Below are 18,053 nucleotides of genomic sequence, written 5' to 3' on the forward strand. Positions count from 1 at the left end.
AATGTATGTGTGGACAAGGCCAGTGGTAAGGAAATCTTTCTTTTGTATAGCTTTGAATTAGTGCAACTTTGTTTTCATCCATACTTGTGCACAGCAAGGAAGAGGTGGTGAGTGAAAGCAGCAAGGCACTTAGCCCAGATTTGATTGCTCTTTTCACTGAAAAACAATGATCTCTGCTTAGAAATGTTTTCGGGTGTCTGATCTGGTTTCTGTTGGCATCCATGTCAAATAAATTTCATGCTGGAGTGAAAGCAGGAGCTTGCATCCATAATCTTCAGAGGCTGCAGGACTGGGCACTGCAGCATGCTCATTCCCTTCTCTGCACCAGTGGTGCAGTTCCTACGATCCCACTGAAGTCACAAATTCCTCAGATTAACACGGGGTCTGTAATTCACTACTAATCGCAAGGGTTTTCTGGTTGCCTGTGTGCACTCAGCCACATTACAGTGCTTCTGGAGAGGAGTGGAGCAAGGGGGCACGATACACGCTGCGGGGTACTCTTCTGTTAGCTACTTACTCTGAGCAGTTCTGGGAGCACTAACTGCAGGTGCTGCTTTTGCAAGGAGTTACATTTGAAGTCTCGAAATCTGCATTTGCTGGCACTGTGATTTTCTGCTTGGCAAATGAGATCCACAACAAAACAGTCTCATGGCATCGCCAGGGTACCCGAAGGCAGGTCCCCTTCGAGTTCGCTTCTGAGCACCTATGTTGCTGTGACGTGCAAACATAGACGCTCCCTGGAGAGGCTTTAGTGGAAAGCACACTTTTTTCTTTTTTTTTTTTTTCTTTTTTCTTTTTTTCTTTTTTTCTTTTTTTTTTTTTTTTTTAAACAACACTGGGAGCTTACAGGCACCTACTGCTCCCTCCAGGTCTGGACTTCCCACCTCTGTGCTGTGGGCTGCAGCCCATCACCTGCACCCCTGCACCCTGCCGGAAAGTCTACTTCTGAGGACTGCGACTTGACCAGCACTTACCATAAGGAGAACGGAAAGTGGGAACAAGGAAAGAAGTAATGAGAGGAGGGGGAACTACAGTAAATCACCGTGTTTATAACTCTGTTTTGGTAAGTTTTTTTACATGAGATACTCTAAAAAAATCTTAAGGCACTTGGATCACCTTAAAGCACTTGAGATCAGCCTGACCTTTGGCTTTTTGGTTTTTGCTATTTTTGTCTGCTGGGTGAGATGCAGAAATCCAGCTGATCTATAAGGTAATCTGTCAGTTGTCATGGCAACATGTCTCTTTCATGTGCTCACTTTGGAAAGGCGATTGTTGCATGCTGGGATTTCATGTCTAGGGCAATACTCTTTGGTGGCAGAACGTCTTTGTTTCAGTACGTAAATGCTACAACTCTGTTCTTCCTTTCCCAGCTTATGGAAACATGGCTCAGCCTGAACATTCCCCTGTAAAAACACAGTTACTTGCATTTTTAAGTTGTAAGAACATTCCTTAAGTCTGGAGGTAAATGTTGATCCATTTTGATAGCTTGGGTACAGCAACATACGGACGCTGTGACGTTTCACCATTAAGTGAAAATAAACTGAATCACTCCACCTTTGCTTCCATGTAGTTTGAACAAACTGAAGTATATCCTGACCTAGCGAGCTTTATAAAAAGAAAAGTAATTTAAAAGTACATCCTACCTAAAGTGTACATCTTACATATTAGATTTCTACAGATCTCCACGTGCTTTCAGTCAGTTCAGATTCAATTCTTGTATACTGTAAATTCCTAATTTTGATAAATTCTTGCTTAAGGCCACAAATGGAGTTTCTCCTGTTTCTTTTTACCACCTTTAATTCCATGTTTGTTTGTTTGCTTGTTTTCCAAACACCTTCCCCTTATCCCTAAGGTGAAGAAGAGTCGAGCAGGAGCAGGCATCCTGGTTTCTGTTGGCTCAACGCAGTCCGCAGCAGTGGGAACAGGCTGCGTATGACTCTGGAGGTTTAGGAAAGCACATAGACATGAGATGGCCTAGCGTGATACAGCTTGGAGGTTTCACAGAATGGAGGGCTCCTATTTTGGTAAAATGGACCCCTTTCTGGTCATGTTCCCCATTTCAGTTGCATGTGACTTTCATTGCCTTTCTAACCTGCTTGGTTTCACTGAACTCATCTCACTTTCCTTTCCAAGTGGCTTCACAAAATGGTGCAGCAGCGGTGGCACTTTGCACAACGCTTCTTCTTCTTTTTGGGATGGAAAATGGTCAGGATTGCTTCATCAAAGACAGTCTTAAGGCCTTTCTGCGTGAGCGCTGAGCACTCCAGATAGCATTGTGCTCCAATCTGAAAGAGGAGAGGCAAAAAGTGAGTACCCACTGTTAGGAGAGGCAGAACGACCCTGTTCCAGCATCTTTGTATGTGCATGTCTCCTAACCATCAGAAAGGGAGGTGAGGTCCTTGCTAGGTTTATATCTGACTGCCTATGGGATTGAAGGACAAGCTCAGTGGCCGTCCTGAGCAAGAGAGCAGGGATGATTAGGAACACCTGTATCTCACCACAAAGGGTTAAGGGAGCATGGAGCCCCTGGGGGAGCTGCATCCATGTCCTCCTGCTGAACTTCTGAACCAGGGTCTTGGCCTCCCAGCTGTGCAGCAGGGGATCTTGAGGAGGTGCTGTGTTAATAGCATCTTCCAAGTGTAGTCTAATTTATCAGTGTGAAGAAGACCTGCTCTGTCCGTGTGTTGTTACTACCAAGCATGGGGAAATGCAAGTTCCAGAGTGCTGGATCTCTGGCCGGGACCAACCAACAAACCCGGGGAAGCTTGCCTTGAATGAAAGACACCCAGTGGAAAGCTATGATTGATCGATTTCCTGTGACCCCAGAAAAATGTGTTACCTCCTTAGCCAGCTTCACTCCATGCTCGTAGGTGAGTGGTTTCTCCTTCATGTAAAGCAGCCGAGCCAAAGTTTTGGGATCATCTCGAAGATCAATCTAGCAGAAAATACACAAACCCCATGCTCTGTACCACCTTGCTGTAATTCTTGAAAGAGATATCCATAGGTTTATAAACTCATTGTCCTATTTTCCTAGCCTCAAATGGTAATGAAAAAATGAATTACATATGTATTTTCCTGTTATTTTTCCCTTTGCATTTTCTGTTTAGCATGAACTAGTTCTCATTGGCCAGTTATCAGGGCACAGCTCAGGTGGCTGCAGTACAATAAAGATGCATTTCTCATTGGTTTTCACTATGCATCTTGGAAAGTGGTGGTAGAAGCCTGAGCCACATTGGAAAGGAAGGCTGCTGTGATCCTGCACTGCATCACCTGTAAAACACCATGACAGACCAGGCACACAAAGCTTTGGCTGGCTGACGTGAAACAGAATCCTTTATTTCCATGGAAAATACCAAAATGAAACGATCTGGCATTTCAAACTCATCCATTGTTAGAGATTGTGTTCCAAAGGATAATACAAATATTTTTAAATTGGTGTTTTAGATTATTCCAGTGTTTGAAACAGTTTGAAAACTAAGCCAGTGTTTGAATAACTGGACTTTGCTATGGCATGAAGATTTTGGTTTTGCCCAGATTTTGGTCTCTTTCTCTAATTTGGCTTAGGTTACTCTCCAGTGTTTGGACATTTTCCAGGCTGTAGTATACCTGCTCCAAACTCATGTTTAAGGTATTTTCATTTGACTGATAGATTCATAGGTTTTAAGGCTGAAATAAAGTGTTTTGATAATTCAGTCTTAACATCCACTAAAGCACAAGAGGGACAATGAGTCAGTAATTATGGTGTTGATGTAAAGCATGAGGGAGGCTGTTTCCTTCCCATGTCTCCAAGTAAGTTGTTTGGTTAATTATTCCCTTTCTTTAAATTTAGTTTAAAGTTTAGCTTCTGCTTCCAACTATAGATTTTGATGTGTGTGTGTTGTTTGTTTTTTTCCCTGCCATTACAGTCCTGCCAGAAATCTTGTCTCACTATAGGTATTTATACATTGATACCACATTAATACAGATGTGAATAAAGAGATGGGATGAGTTTTGCCAGTTGTGACTAGCACGAAGTGATATCTGCACGTTGGTTTCCATTCTTAGTCCCTGTGTTTTCTTCTAAAGCTCAAGGCTGGCTGATTTTCACATAAGAAGTTAAATAGGAAGCCTTTCCAGTGAACTCATCCTCCACCCCCTGGCTCAGAGGTTGTGAGGACCCCTGCGACAGCCGGCGGTGCCCCAAAGAAGCATTACCTGTGTTCCTATGAGGACGTACGGCACATTGGGCATGCAGACTTTCAGCTCGGGGACCCACTCCTCCTGGACATTGTGGTACGAGGCAGGGTTCACCACCGAGAAGCAGATCAAGAACACGTCCGTGTTGGGGTAGGACAGGGGTCTCAGCTGGTTGTAGTCCTCCTGCCAGGGGAGAACGGCAAGTGTGTTATGGGATGGGGGATAACTGTGGATGGGGGCAGCCCTGGTTTACAGCCCTGGCTGCAAAGTCCCTGCTGTGCTCTGCGCACTTCAAGGGACAGCACATTTCTGACTGGATTTAGTTAAAAGTCATCCTCCTTTTGACCCAACCAAAGGGAAGGAGATTTTATTGTTATTTATTTATTTTTATTTATTTATTTTCTGGAGCTGTTTGATATCAGAATACTTCATCTCAGACCTCTGTCCTTCAGTGAGGATGCCCCCTTGGTGCATTGGAAAAATCAGGTAATGGAGATAACCTGCTGCTTTCTTCAAGCCAGAGTGTTTGTAGAATGACCTGCCTCACCAGTGCCACAGAAAGGGTTGGTTTGAAGAAGGATTTACATGGTAAGAGGAGGTGTTTGGACTTATCAGCCAAGAAAAGGTGGATACCTAGGTACAGGGAATGGCAGGAAAGGAAAATCAGAGACACAGGTGGGACCATTGGAGACTGAGGCTACGAAGTTATGTCAGTGTGGGCTGATGCTCGGTGCCTGGCAAAGGCCTTTCCTGCATGCTTTCAGTTTAATCACTGCAAATCAGCCTCCTGAAACAGCCACGTGGTGGCAGCAAGCCCTCGAGGAATCTTGCTTGATTCAAGATTTTTTGGAAAGAAATTGGCTAAATGTAAGCGGTTTCCATATTCCAGACGTGTCTAATTAGAGGGGCTGGGACTTACTGTACCATTAAAATTACAAACTAAAAGCCACGAGCGCTCTGCCTAGTGGTGGCAGCTACAGAAAGTGTGCATTTAACTGGAGTTTGCTTGTTCCTCCAGAGACCCCAGAATATCCTTTTTTGGGAGGAAAGGATATTCTTTATTCTTGATAAGCCTTCCTGATTTGTGCTGGCAGCACAGAGCACTGTATAAGCCATAAGGAGGGACTGCCACCTGTCACATAGCGGAGGTCAGGGCACACGAGTGCTCTTATGGATGTGCTAATGCACAAGCACAGATGTCATGAGTATGAACTGAGCCCATGCATCCCCGTCTCTAGGTTGCAGGAGCCTCCAGAGCACATCAGGTGAGGACCTTGTCTCTGTTCCTGCTCACTCTGCTCCAGGAGAAGGCTGCAAAACCTTGCAACAGACCATTATGAAATAGAGCACATCGGGATCATTTCTCATTCAGAGACAGTTTGTTGTTGAAGTCAACCAAATAAATAGCGTAACAAAGGCACTGGATGTTTGCCTGGGTTCGGGGCATATCTGGAGGTGTTGCAGCTAGCCATAGTGGTGTTTGGGAAGGGATGTGAGTCTTCATGCATGTGTGCTGTAGCTGATCATTAATTCGTTTTGCTGGCTCATGTTTGCATCTTTCCGGCTGTTGTTTGGAGAATGCAGAGCTTCCAGCCACACTGCCTGGCTACTGGTTTGGCAAGGAAAGGCCAGCACCAGGCCTGGCCTTGCTCTTAGGTTCCTGTGACTTGCTGTGCCTGAGAAAGTACAGCAAAACCTGTATTTATTTTTTTTTTACTTATTTTCCCCATTTTTATTTAAATCGCTGTTGTTTTTGTTTGTTTGATCCCCTTGCATATACTCACTGTCATTAAGGCACTCCACACCTGAGTCCAGCTTGTAGAAAAAAAATAAAAAATAGAAAAGCTATGTTTTTTTTTTTTTTCTTTGTAGGACTGTTTGTGCCAGGGAAGCAGAAAACCAGATACCCCAGATCTGGGGTCCCTGCCAGCTCTCCCTCCAGGCTGACGGAGGGTCCTGCTGCAGGAGTACATTCTCCAATTGTTATTTCATTAGCATGTGTTTTATAGCATTGTAATGTCAAGTGCTATTTTTGGCTATGACTTCACACCAATGCCTTTGGAAAGCCACACAGCACAAGGAGAAGGAGGGAGGAAACAACCCAGATGATCTGTCGTTATAGCTCGAGCATGTGGGAAGCATCATCCCTCCAGCCTCCACGCAGATACAATCCAGTCATCGAGAAGTGATTCACGCTCCAAGTTTTGACTAGATGGCCACGTCTGCTGGACTCAAGTCTGAGATGGAAACGAGCCTGAGGAGCTGGAAATGTCTCCTGGAGGCAGGTGGTGCTCTGGCTAGTTTGAAGCAGGAGATGGCAAGATGACTGTGGAGGGACGGAGGGAGGGGTAGGGTTTGTCAGCCAAACAGATCTATGTTTCTTTTGGCTCAGAAGGACAAATAAGAGGATGTGTTGCTGAGGAAATGGGTGGCAGGTGGAACTGTCAGCCCTTAAAAACACATATAAGTATTAAGGCACTGGGTAAAATCTGATCGAGATCTGAATGAAACTCCGGTCTCATTGGCAGGGGCTTGCAGAGCTGCCAGATCATGACAGACGCACTCTGAGCTCCACGTTTGTGAGTGCAGAAAAGAAAGTTGCACAAGCACTTTCCGTGGTCTTTTCTTTATCCTATAAGTTTGCTGGCAGCTTGGAGGTAGGAGAGAAATTTTTCATTGTGAACATGCAGTGCTCCTGGTACCTTCCCTTGCCCTTCTTCTGGCAGAGCAAGGCAGTGAGAAATTCTGCCCCTGTATCTCCAGGGGGTGAACACAGTCCCCAGACCAGGGCTCTTCTGCAGCCTTGCAGTGCACCCACGCTGCACCACAGCACGGGCAGTGGGAACAGAAAAGGCGTTACTTCTGCAAGTAAGCACTGGGTACAGGCTCTTCTATAATGGACATCCTTGGTCTGGGTGTTGGGATGCTGGGATGGGTGCCAAGCTGCCTGGATTAGCGTTTAAAAAGTTGATAGCTGGTGACCAATAGCCTGGTGCTATGTTATGTTACTTTTCTGGTCTTGGAAGCTCTAATTCTTCTCTGTATCTCCAATGCCACCATGTGGTAAGTGGAAGAAAATACTGACTTTTGCAAAACTCTGTACCTGCTGTAGGGGATAGGTGTATGGGAGGCTGAACAGCCTCATCAGGCTTTGTTTTTTGCCTAGACAAAATTCCATCTTGGGGATGCGTGTATGTTTTACTGCTGAACCAGGACGAAATCTATATGTAAAATAACAAAAAGTAGGGCAGCAGTTCAACCATTACAACTCACAAGCAATTATTAATATTTGTTAAACAGACAAATATTTGTTAAACAAACAAACAAACCAGAAACATAAAAGCCCAACAGCACAAGCAGCAAAACCTAATATGCGACAGTAACAAACAAATCATGGGACAGGAAACTTATAAGGTATCTGTAGTAATTTACCTGCCCTGCAGTGTCATAAAGTCCCAGCAAGTGCTGCTGTCCTCCCACAGTCACAGTTACTGAAAGAGAGAAGCAGAGAGATGTTGTTTATGCACAAGCCAGTGGACTCGTTTTTGTAACCTTTTAGTCCTAAAATGCCAATACACCCCTGTGGTAGACATTGATGTGTGTCTTACAGTATGCACCCTAAACCAAACATACAGATTCAACCCAAATTGAAGGACACCTGAAGTCACAACTAAAGCAAATGCTTTTGCAAATGTATTTGCTGCTGTCTCTGCAGCCACCAGCTGATGCCCCCATGGTGCTAGGACTTGAAAGCAAAGGATTCACCTCACTGCTGTGTGTGTTGGGTACATTTGTCATGGTTTGTTCAAAGTGGTTTTTACTCTTTCATTCTTTCCAGGCTGTAATACAGTGAAGCATTCAGAAAGGGGTGATGCTCAGTTGATTTTGGAGGTGCAATGCCTGTCCTGCGTTGTGCAATCACAGGTAAAATGTTAGTGCTTAACACAGAGATGTGTGATGGATGCTTTGAAGGACAGAGAGGAAGAGGAACACTAATGTTTGCAGGGATGTTGAACAGATTCTGTTGCAGTTGAAGAAAAGCATGGCTTGGTTTATTGATCACCCTCAGCACGTTTACTCCTTCAGTTGAATTCACGTTGAAAATCATTTTGAGCCCATCAGCATAGATGAAAATATTTTGTTATTGCTTTTGAATGAACCCTGTGATTAGCTGATCTCTGTAATCAGGGTTATTTTGTATCATGGACATGATCAGTGTTAATGCCATGTAGTTAACCAGTGAATCTCCTTAAGTCATTACTACTCAACAGGAAAGAAGGGGGGATCTGGTTCCACCCAATAACCAGTGGAAGATGTTAAACATTCATTAGGAAAATTGCTGAAAATAATGTTAGTCTCACAGCCCATGGACTGTTACTTGTTTTAAAGTCAGATAGATTTTTTGTTGATTTTTTTTTAACTGGTAAGAGCTTTGTAACAGAAAAGCACCTAGCAGTTTTTAGAACTTAATAGCTCCTAAACTGGCAAACAAAGTCCTGCTTGAAATTTCTTAGACTTCAAGTCTCTGTCAGTGTGTGTCGGACAGACTGATTATTCAGCAGCTTTACTTGCTTGCAAAGCGATGCAGTAATTTTGCCAGCATATATACAGAACAAAACTGACATCCTGAAAGTACAAAGGCTCAGCAAGGACCAAACTTGCAGATGAGAGTACAACAGGCCACTATGGGGCCTGCCTTGTAATTGGAAAGAGGAGAAAGAGAAGATAGAAAAGAGTCCAAGAATTCTCCTTCAGCTCCTCATTTTGGGAGGTAGCTCATATGCAGTGCAGCTCCCATGGGAACTTGAAACTGGGGTAGTTGTTGACCATGGAGGTACCACAAATGCATGAGGGCATGAGGTCCATGCCATGGGTGGAAGAGCTGTTTTTTTTTTTTTTTTTTTTTTTTTTTTTTTTGGTGGTGCTTAGGACTGCAAGTGAGCATCAGTCACACTGTCCATCCTTGGTTGAATTTGTATGGAGTCTGCAGACCACCTCCAAAGACGGATGTTCATAGGGCAGCTGCGTGGAGGTGCAGATGATCTAATGAGTGTGAGGAATATGAAGAAGCATTCGCCATTCGTCAGTAATGGCACAGTTATCCAGCTTTGTTTCTAATGCTGGCTAACTCTGAACACAGGCAGAGTGAGCGGGGTTTTGCTTGCAGAAGATCAGCTCAGGTCTTCTGTGTTTTAAAAGCTTAAAAATTACACTGAAATTCATTTAGGCTGATGTGAAGTTTTACTTGCCCATCTCTTGATGCCTTCTGACCAACAGAGGTACACTGGCAAAAAGCCCCAGTGCAGCTGCAAAGTGCTGCCTTGTTGCAGCAGTTGGTACGGCTTGGAGATTAACCATTTGGATAGAAGTCCTGTCCATCATTGGTATGTCACATATCCAGAAGTATGTGCTGCAATGGCCCCTAGATTATTATCTGTCCTCTGTGGTCCATGAAGTTACGGTGAATAATTTTCCCCCTTAATCTTTGTATTTTGTTTCTTCTTGTTGCTTGTTCTAATCTATCTCATCATTGGAAGATATTCCTCCTACACACATCACCTCTCCAAGTTCATTGCTATGACCCCAGCAGAACAGTTTTGCTGGCATAACTCCAGCAACAGCCAACTGCTGTATTTGGATCCCTGGCTCTGTATGTGGAGGAGACCAAATGGCCCACACTGGCAATTCAAGTAATTTCTGGCTCTTGCAACAGTGTTGTCTAGATTAACGTATTAGTGCTGAAATTTCTACCACAGCAAAACAGATAACAAAATAAATGGGTTTTGCCTGTGAAAGCATCATGATCCTTTTATACTAAAAGTTTATCAGTCTGTCTTTGTCAGGCAGAAGACCATTCAGCATGTTGGTAGGTCATAATTATTAGCTGAGATTTTTCTGCTAGATCCATAGGTCTTGCTTTTGGCTTTATCTTGGCTTACTTTTACTTACCCTGTCACTATCTTTTCCTGTTCTCCAGTGGCCAAGCCTATAGGAAGCCAACAGTGAATTCTTTTGTGGTCATGGGGGTAACACAGGCTCATTTACAGGCTTGTGAACTCAGCTTTATGAGTAGTCTTGGAGTAACCAGATAAATATGAACTCTTCTTGCCATTTACCGGCTGTTCTGATTTAAACAGATCGATGAATCAGAGTGTATATTCTTAGGATTACAAACCTGGAAGACAATCTTACAGCATTTTGGTTGTATTGCACTTAAATGGCATGGCCTTTAACAGCAAGTACAGTGGGGTCACTAATAAAACACGGCCAAATACTTATGCAGCCCTGGTTCTGATTTAGTTCCAGTTTGTGTGGCATCAGACTACACAACTGTGCAGACATTTTTCTCCTTTCACTTGGTGGTTTTATCCAAGTGCAAGATGGGCAAAACACTGCTTTAAAAATGTTAGTTGAATCATAACTTGGCTAGGTATTGCTTGCTGGAGTTTGAGTGACTATTTTGGGTTACCTTCAGGGCTTTGTTGCAGGTCTGTACCTGTTTTTTTTTTTTTTTTTTTTTGCCAATGGGCCTTAACAGGCTGTCCTGCTTGGAGGCCACAGCAGAAAGGTAGTGCTAGATGGACTTGCTGTGTGTGGGCTGGGTCTGGTGTGTGGACACCAAATTGGTCTGAGCTTGGAAGCTCTGTTTTTAAATAAGTGATTTGTATGGGGATAATCTGACCCTCTTTTTCGATGTTCCTGTGGCCTGTGTTTCTCCAGATTCACTTGTCAATGGTCAGTCTTTACCAAGTTCTTTCCCTGCTGTGTTTCATTTCCTTCCAGAAAAGCTCTTGCTACTTTGTGGGACTGAATCATGCCTTTGGAAGAACCCTTCAGCAGTGCTCATGGTCTGCACTGATGTAAATGGTCTGCAGCCCTCCCAGAATCTCTTCTGCTTGATTAATGGCATGAAGCAACAAGTAAGTCTCTGGTATGACACCAAACTAGGATGCAATAGTTCAGATGCCCTTTGCTTAGGTACAGGGAACTGGACGTGCACATCACGAGGAATTTTTCCATGCCTTTGAAATGCTCGCAGAATCAAATGGTTGTGAAACCAGTAGCCAGCATATATGCTATAGTTTAGGCAATGTCTAATGTGATAGCACATGGGAGAAGTCATCTATTTATTCTAATGACTTACTGCAAACAAATTAAGGTCCAGCTGCTTTGGAAATTGATGCCAGGAGCCTGACAGCAAGCAGAGACAGCAGTACCTGCCTGGATGGAAAGACTTTCTCATTTTTGGGGGCAAATTAGTCTGTCAAGCCTTGAATGTTCATAGGAGCCATCTTATGCCCTTGCTTTCATGCTTTGACATTTAAATTTGTGTATTTTTCTGTTTAGTATGATCGTATGTACCAGATGCACGTTACTTTACATAGACTAATGGACATCAGTATAACAACTACAATTCAGGTTGACCTGCTGGAAGTAGAAATGCCCAAGTTTTTTTTTTTTTTTTTTAATTTAATTTAATTTTATTTTATTATTTTTATTTTTTTAATTTTTTTCCAGCCAGGAAGGAGGGTAAAAATCAGTAAGATGGAAGAGCAGAAGTGCAGGTTTTGGTCAGCTGCAGTGGAATTTAGATGGAAGTTTTGAGTTCTTACAGTTTTAAGGGATGGGTAAACTCTTGATCAAAATTTTCATTTCTAAATAGAGAGGTCTTCACAATGTATGCCTTATAGATTTCCTTTCACTTCCAAAGGCCATTCTTCATGCAGGCCTTGCTCAAGAGGAAACAATACTGTCAACTTCAGCTTGTGTTCAGTTTCAGAATGCTACTGTAAACCAAACTTCTTTGTTTATAAGTCTTCTTATTTTAATTCATAATCCCTAAATCGGGGTCTTTTCGGCTGAAATGTGAGGATCTTTTGTGCTCCACTTAGGGTTCAAAACCCAAACATGCCTCAAAGCCATTTAGGTCTCTAATTCCCTTTGTTTCCCACAGAAGTCAGGCACCTAAGTAGCCACTGGGACTACATGTCAAGTGTATTCATGAATCCTGGTTTTTATCATATTTTTGTCCAGAAATATCTTCCCTTAGCTGATCCACTGGAGGAAAATATGAACAGTTGTGAGGGATTAACCTCTCGCATGCTTCTTTGATTTTGGTTGGGCCATTGTCTGGGGAACTTCATTTTAGCTGTTGTGGGCCTATCTTCAGGAGATGTTACTCAGCTGTATCTGAAGCTGGGAATGCTAAAGAAATCTGCAAATGAAAGCCCTAAGGGCTCTACCAACTGACAACCACCAAAAGAAGCCAGTCAAAAAAAGATTAAGAAATGCCTTAATGACATATCCCCATCATTCAGGCTAGGAATGACAATCAACTCAGCTGAGCTCTGTCTTCGCACCTCTGTAGCCCTTCTCCCTCAGACATACTCCCTTTGCTTTGACTGAATGCAGTGCTGCAGCATTGTGTGGCCAATGCACAATGAAGATGAGCTGATGGAGTTGGGGTTCAGCCTGCAGAGGAAAAGACTCTGGGGAGAACTGATAGCGGCCTTCCAGACCTAAATGGGCCTACAGGAAAGCAGGAGAGGGACTCTTTGTCAGGGAGTGTAGTGACAAGACAAGGAGTCTTGTCACTTTTTACCCCTTAAACTAAAAAAGGGTAGATTTAGATTAGATATTAGGAAGAAATTCTTTACTGTGAGTGTGGTGAGGCCTTGGCACAGGCTGCCCAGAGAAGCTGTGGATGCCCCATCCTTGGAAGTGTTCAAGGTCAGGCTGGATGGGGCTTTGAGCAACTTGGTCTAGTGGGAGGTGTCCCTACCCATGGCAGGGAGTTTGGAACTGTGTGATCTTTAAGATCTCTTCCAACCCAAACCCATCTGTGATTCTAAGAACACACTCATGGCAGATGAGAAGCAGTGTTACGGGACCCCTGGCTCACCCTGGGCCTGCAAGTGCCCTATGACTCAAGCCTGGGTCATTTTCTGCTCCCACATGTGAGCATTGTCTCCGGGAAATCAAGTCACACGTCGCTCATGGCATGTTCCCTAATTTCCTCCTTTGTGACAAACAAGATCTGATTACAGGAAAACTGATTTCTACTCAAAATTACCCTGCAGCTTGAGTATATTCTTTCTGAAAGGAAAGTCAAAAGCATGCTGTTTTGCCCTGTAATTGGCCTAAATACTGTACTTTACATGTAAATTGTACTAAATGCCTTTCTTTAATTACTCCTGTAATCATCTACTACCGACTTGTACAGGCCTTTGCTAGCCAGCATTTTTCAAAAGAAGGGCTCTGAGTAAACCTCACCATTTGCTGTCACCTCATCAATGGATGAGATCTATGTTCTGCTGAGCAAATATTTTTGCCCATCTGATATTTACAATATCTGAAAAACATTTCCAGTCTTCTCCCTGAGGTGGGAGCACAGAGAGGCCTCCAGGGCCAGGATTCAGCTGATTTTACTCAGTGGAGCTCTTGGTCTAATGAGGTGGTGAAGAATTCGCTTTGTCTGTAGGCCACAGACATTTAATGATTTTAAAGCCAGATAGGATTTGTAGCATCATTTTTTCTGCTCTAAATAGCTTATCTAGTGTCTTCCTACAAGGCATATTTTCTTATTCTTAGATCATTCCTGTAGCTCTTTTCCAAATTCTTTTTTTTTTCAAGCAGTCACTAGGATGAGACAGTGTGGTCTAGCAATGGTTTCACTAACGATCTAGCCAGCAGTAACATGACTTTCCCATTTCTACCTGTCATTCCTCAACTGCTGATCTAAAGCTTGCATTGGTTTATTATTCTCGTTATTTAATGAGTCTTGCAGTAGTTTTTTTTTTTCTCTTTTTTTTTTTTTTCTTTTTCTTAAGGCCAAAGTCAAGTAATTCCTGGCTTTTTAATATTTAGTATTTTTATTACTATTTAGTATTTTAAGTCTGCAATTGCATGGAAAACCTGGAGACTGTGACTCAAATGCCCTCTGAAGCTTCACAAGGTGGGAGGCAAATAGCCATGTGGAGTCCTTCAAAGTTCTAGTGTTATGGAAGTCAATGTTACACATTTTTGAAAGTCTGGGTTTGACTATGGAGAGACAAGCTTTATCAGCAGGATGTTTCAGGTTCTTCTGGAAGCATCTGAGATGCAATATCTAAATGTTTTTCAAAGTTCCATTTCCAGGCAACTCTCCACTACCTCTAGGGATTGCTCTTCCCCTTGGGCTCTAATTTGTCTCATGTGCATCAACAGGCATACCCTCCCCTCGAACACCATCTGTATGAAGATGTATGAGGATGAGGATGTATTAGGATTCCAGTAGAATTAGTGGGAAACCCTGACCTGCATTGGGAAAGCAGTCCAGCACCAAGTGACAGGTCTATTGTCCCATTCTGCAACAGGAATGATGGATTCATCTAGACAGTGCCATCCCACAAAAAGGTTTATGATTTACTTTTTTGTTGTTGTTTCATCATCTTGAGAAGAAAGAGGCCATAGATTAATAACGTGTCCACAGCTCTCCACAGCTGTGTATTTGCTGTGAAGAGACAGCTAACAGAAGAGAGGTACCGGTCCACCAATCACTTTTATTCAAACAGTTGATATGAGGTGCTGCAAATCTTCCAAAGTGCATTGAGAAGATAGATTTCAGTTGTTAGCCAACCTACATGACAAAGAACACAAAAGCAGTGGAAGTGGATTAGGAAGATCAAGCAGAGTGAATCTGGTCCAGAAATGGTTGAAGGAAAATGGAAATTCCCAGTGCTTTCAGAACAAGCACAACACTAAAATGTGAGCCAGCTTCTTCCCAGTCTGGGACGTTACTTATTTATAGACAGCATGAATGAAGTTGATTTATCGGAATCATTGACCTCATTGTTTGTAAAATCAGCACTGGAGGATTTCCCCTGCTTCTCAGTGAGTTATTGCTCTGCTAATCAATCTTTGAACAAATTCGGCTTTGCCGATAGCAGAGTCCAAGGGACTTTGGAGTCTCAGCAAGGAAAGCTGTGCCCAGTTCCTCCAGTAATACAGTCCTGAGGGAGCTGTTGGGACCTCAGTGTTGTGCATAGCTGTGTTAGATGGAAAAGACTACCATGATTGTAGTGCTTTGGGAATTGAGGAACAACTGACATTGTGTCTGAGAGTGTTTTGTTAGGTTTCATTCTGTCTAAATATAGGGCTCTGCACTGCAGCAGACTGGTAGGTGCTTCCTGAGTAGTTCAGCTCCCTGTGCATCATCAGCTGTCCACATGGAAGGCAGTTCTGCTCCTGAGTTATGAACTAGTAATAACTGCTTAAGTTATTACTTAATGCACTAAATTTGCAGGCAAGTAGACTTTGTTGTGTGCATTTCAGTGATACTGTAGTTAAGGATCTTTTTACTCTTTCCTGAAAGTAATAGCTCTAAATCCAAGCAAATGTTAGACAGAGGAACAATGTAGTATTAAGTAGTATAAATAGAAGGAACCTGAACATATTATTAAAAATATTACAATCACTCCTAAACAATGAAGAATTCTAGATGTCTTCTTAACCCTGATGGAGGGGAAGTGCCCTTCATGATATCATGCGGTTGTTGTGGCATTGAGATGAGTGAAAGAACAAAATTTTGGCTGTGACTGTAGTGTGAGCCTATCCAAAAAATGAAAGGCAGAATGTAGATTATTATCTATAGCTATATTTCTAGCTCTACTAAATATTTTTAAAGTTTCCATTACCATAACACTGTATCTAGGAATACATGTTTTGCTGGAGCTGGGGTTATGGCTCAAGTCAATAGCAGAGGCTATGGTATTAGAGCTCTGAGATAATTAAGAGTTACTGATAATTGGAATAATCTTATTAGTATTCTATCTGTTTGTGCTGACCTGTCTTGCAAAAGACCAGATGCCATGGCATTTTCATTTATTTTAACACAGATGAAGTCAGTCAAGACTCTTTAAATCAGCTCTTTATTGAAACCTAATTCTGCAAAGAATGTATTTGGAGACGCTTAACAGTGCTGCTGAGAGCATGGTAAGTAGAGCAAGGAGTGTGAATTTTTCTCCAGAGAGAAAAGGTGGGAACAAAGGGAGTGTTTGAGTGTTTGCTGAGTTCCTCTCTCCTGTCATGTAAGGCAAAAGTCATTCCTCTAACTATCAAGTGCTGGGGAAAAGACTATCTCCAAAATTATGACAAGCATCTGGTTATCAAGGGAACATGAGACTTGATAAATCACATTGGAATAAATGGAAGATTAGTGACAAAATGAGACAAATCTCACTGAAATGTGAGCAGGCAATTCACAGGTTGTTTCACAAAATAATTCCAGAGGCTGGCTGCGCAGTTGGTGGAATCAAGACAGCTCTCTGCTACTTCCCTTCTTGCACTGCTAGAGGGTCAGAGACAAATTTATTTATTTATTTTGCCTGGGAGGCAGTGAAAAACAGTCTGGAGAGGCAAAGCTCTCTAACAGCACTGTCTGTTAGACCCTGCTGTCTCCCTAAAAACAGTGATGATCTGCCGTTGTCTCTGTTAGATGGCAGCAGGAGCTGAGCTAGCACTGATGGAAGAGCACAAAAACCCTGCTCTGCAGCCAACAGCTTGTCCTCACTGCAGGCTAGATCACGAGGTGATAGAACAGCTATTTCACTCTGACTTACACTGGCAGAAGATCCTATGCTCTGAACTTGACAGAGATCCCAGGTGCTTTCTAAGAGGGACTTCAGCAAAGGCATTTTAATCCTCAGCAGCTATGACACCAGTGGGTTGCATTCTTTGAGGACTGAGGCTGACAAGTTGGGGATCTTTCATTTCTAGGACTGCTGAAGAGTTCCTGGTTAAGAATGGCCAAGGAGCATCTTGGTGTGTGCTGGCCAAGCTGGTTCTCAGGACCACCCCAAATTTTTCAGCATTAGTAATTGTGGTAGAACAGCCAAGGAATGAAGGGCATGGAGTTAAGATGGACCTTTCCTGGAAGCTGAAAGCTGGGTCATGGTGGTGGAGAGATGCTGCCCTGGCTGCCTTGTAAGTGGTACAGCTTGCAGCATGCTATGGCACATCCTAAGGCTGCTCGACATGCTTCAATGGAAAAATGGGTTCTCTGTTTCCTAGCATGTTCAACAAAAAGTACAGATGCCAAAGCTAGCAGGGAAGAAAAATCTAACTTATGACATACACAGAGGGGGACAGGAGTATATTTCCCATAACAGCCTGATATTAGGGGAAATATAATTGATGTGCAGGAATACGAACAGGGAAGCAAACACCAGTTTGGCTGCTGTGGGTGCAGCTGTCTCTGGTGCAATAGGTGGCATGACACGCTAAGGTAAGTGAGAGAGTTCAGGGCCATGGTTGCCAGCTTTTCCCATGCTTGTTTCCCCATGAGGAACTGCTTGAAACAGCTTGAAAAGCAAGTACCTCATTCTAGGACTATGGAGGGCCATGACAAAATTGCTGCTTTGTATTCCCAGCAACAAGGTTGGGAAACAAAAATTGTGCTTAGCTTCAGGTACCAAACTTCAGCTGCTGTTTGCCTGCAGCTTGCTAAGATCAGCCAAACATTTGTCCAGAAGCTCTAAACAGACATGACTGAGGAAGCAGAAATGTTAAACACCATAAGCAGAAATCTCAGAAATATTTAAACTTTCTGATAGGAAAACCTGAAGTTAGAAGTGTTTTTGTTTTTGTTTTTGTTTTCCCTCTCCCTTGGCAATCATGGTGGTTTTAAACATTGGTAATGCTTTCTCTACATCCTGCTGAGATGTCTTCCACTTTCTTCTCAGTGTGGCAGCCGCTGTGGACAATGAACTGATGGTCATGTTGGAAAAACAACAGATGCAGATGGATGAAATACCTGGTCTTAACTCTCTGCATGTTTGTGTGTGAGTACATGAGAGAAGGTGAGTGCAAACCTGAGCCTATGAAGTCCTTAACCTTTA

At 43.0% G+C, this 18,053-nt stretch overlaps 1 protein-coding gene across 1 annotated transcript in view; it reads right to left on the minus strand.

Annotated features, from left to right (window-relative positions):
* Positions 1 to 822: 822 nt before the first annotated feature.
* RHOJ (ras homolog family member J) overlaps positions 823 to 18,053 on the minus strand; it is a 47,846-nt gene continuing 30,615 nt past the window's right edge. Inside the window, exons 2-5 of the mRNA XM_035326856.1 lie at positions 7,609 to 7,667; positions 4,195 to 4,359; positions 2,840 to 2,935; positions 823 to 2,285 (exon numbers count right to left, since the gene is read on the minus strand). Coding sequence (XP_035182747.1) covers positions 2,139 to 2,285; positions 2,840 to 2,935; positions 4,195 to 4,359; positions 7,609 to 7,667 — 467 coding nt within the window. The 3' untranslated portion in view covers positions 823 to 2,138. The remainder of the gene's footprint in view (positions 2,286 to 2,839; positions 2,936 to 4,194; positions 4,360 to 7,608; positions 7,668 to 18,053) is intronic.

Source organism: Oxyura jamaicensis, chromosome 5 (genome assembly GCF_011077185.1).
Source record: "Oxyura jamaicensis isolate SHBP4307 breed ruddy duck chromosome 5, BPBGC_Ojam_1.0, whole genome shotgun sequence".
NCBI lineage: Eukaryota > Metazoa > Chordata > Aves > Anseriformes > Anatidae > Oxyura > Oxyura jamaicensis.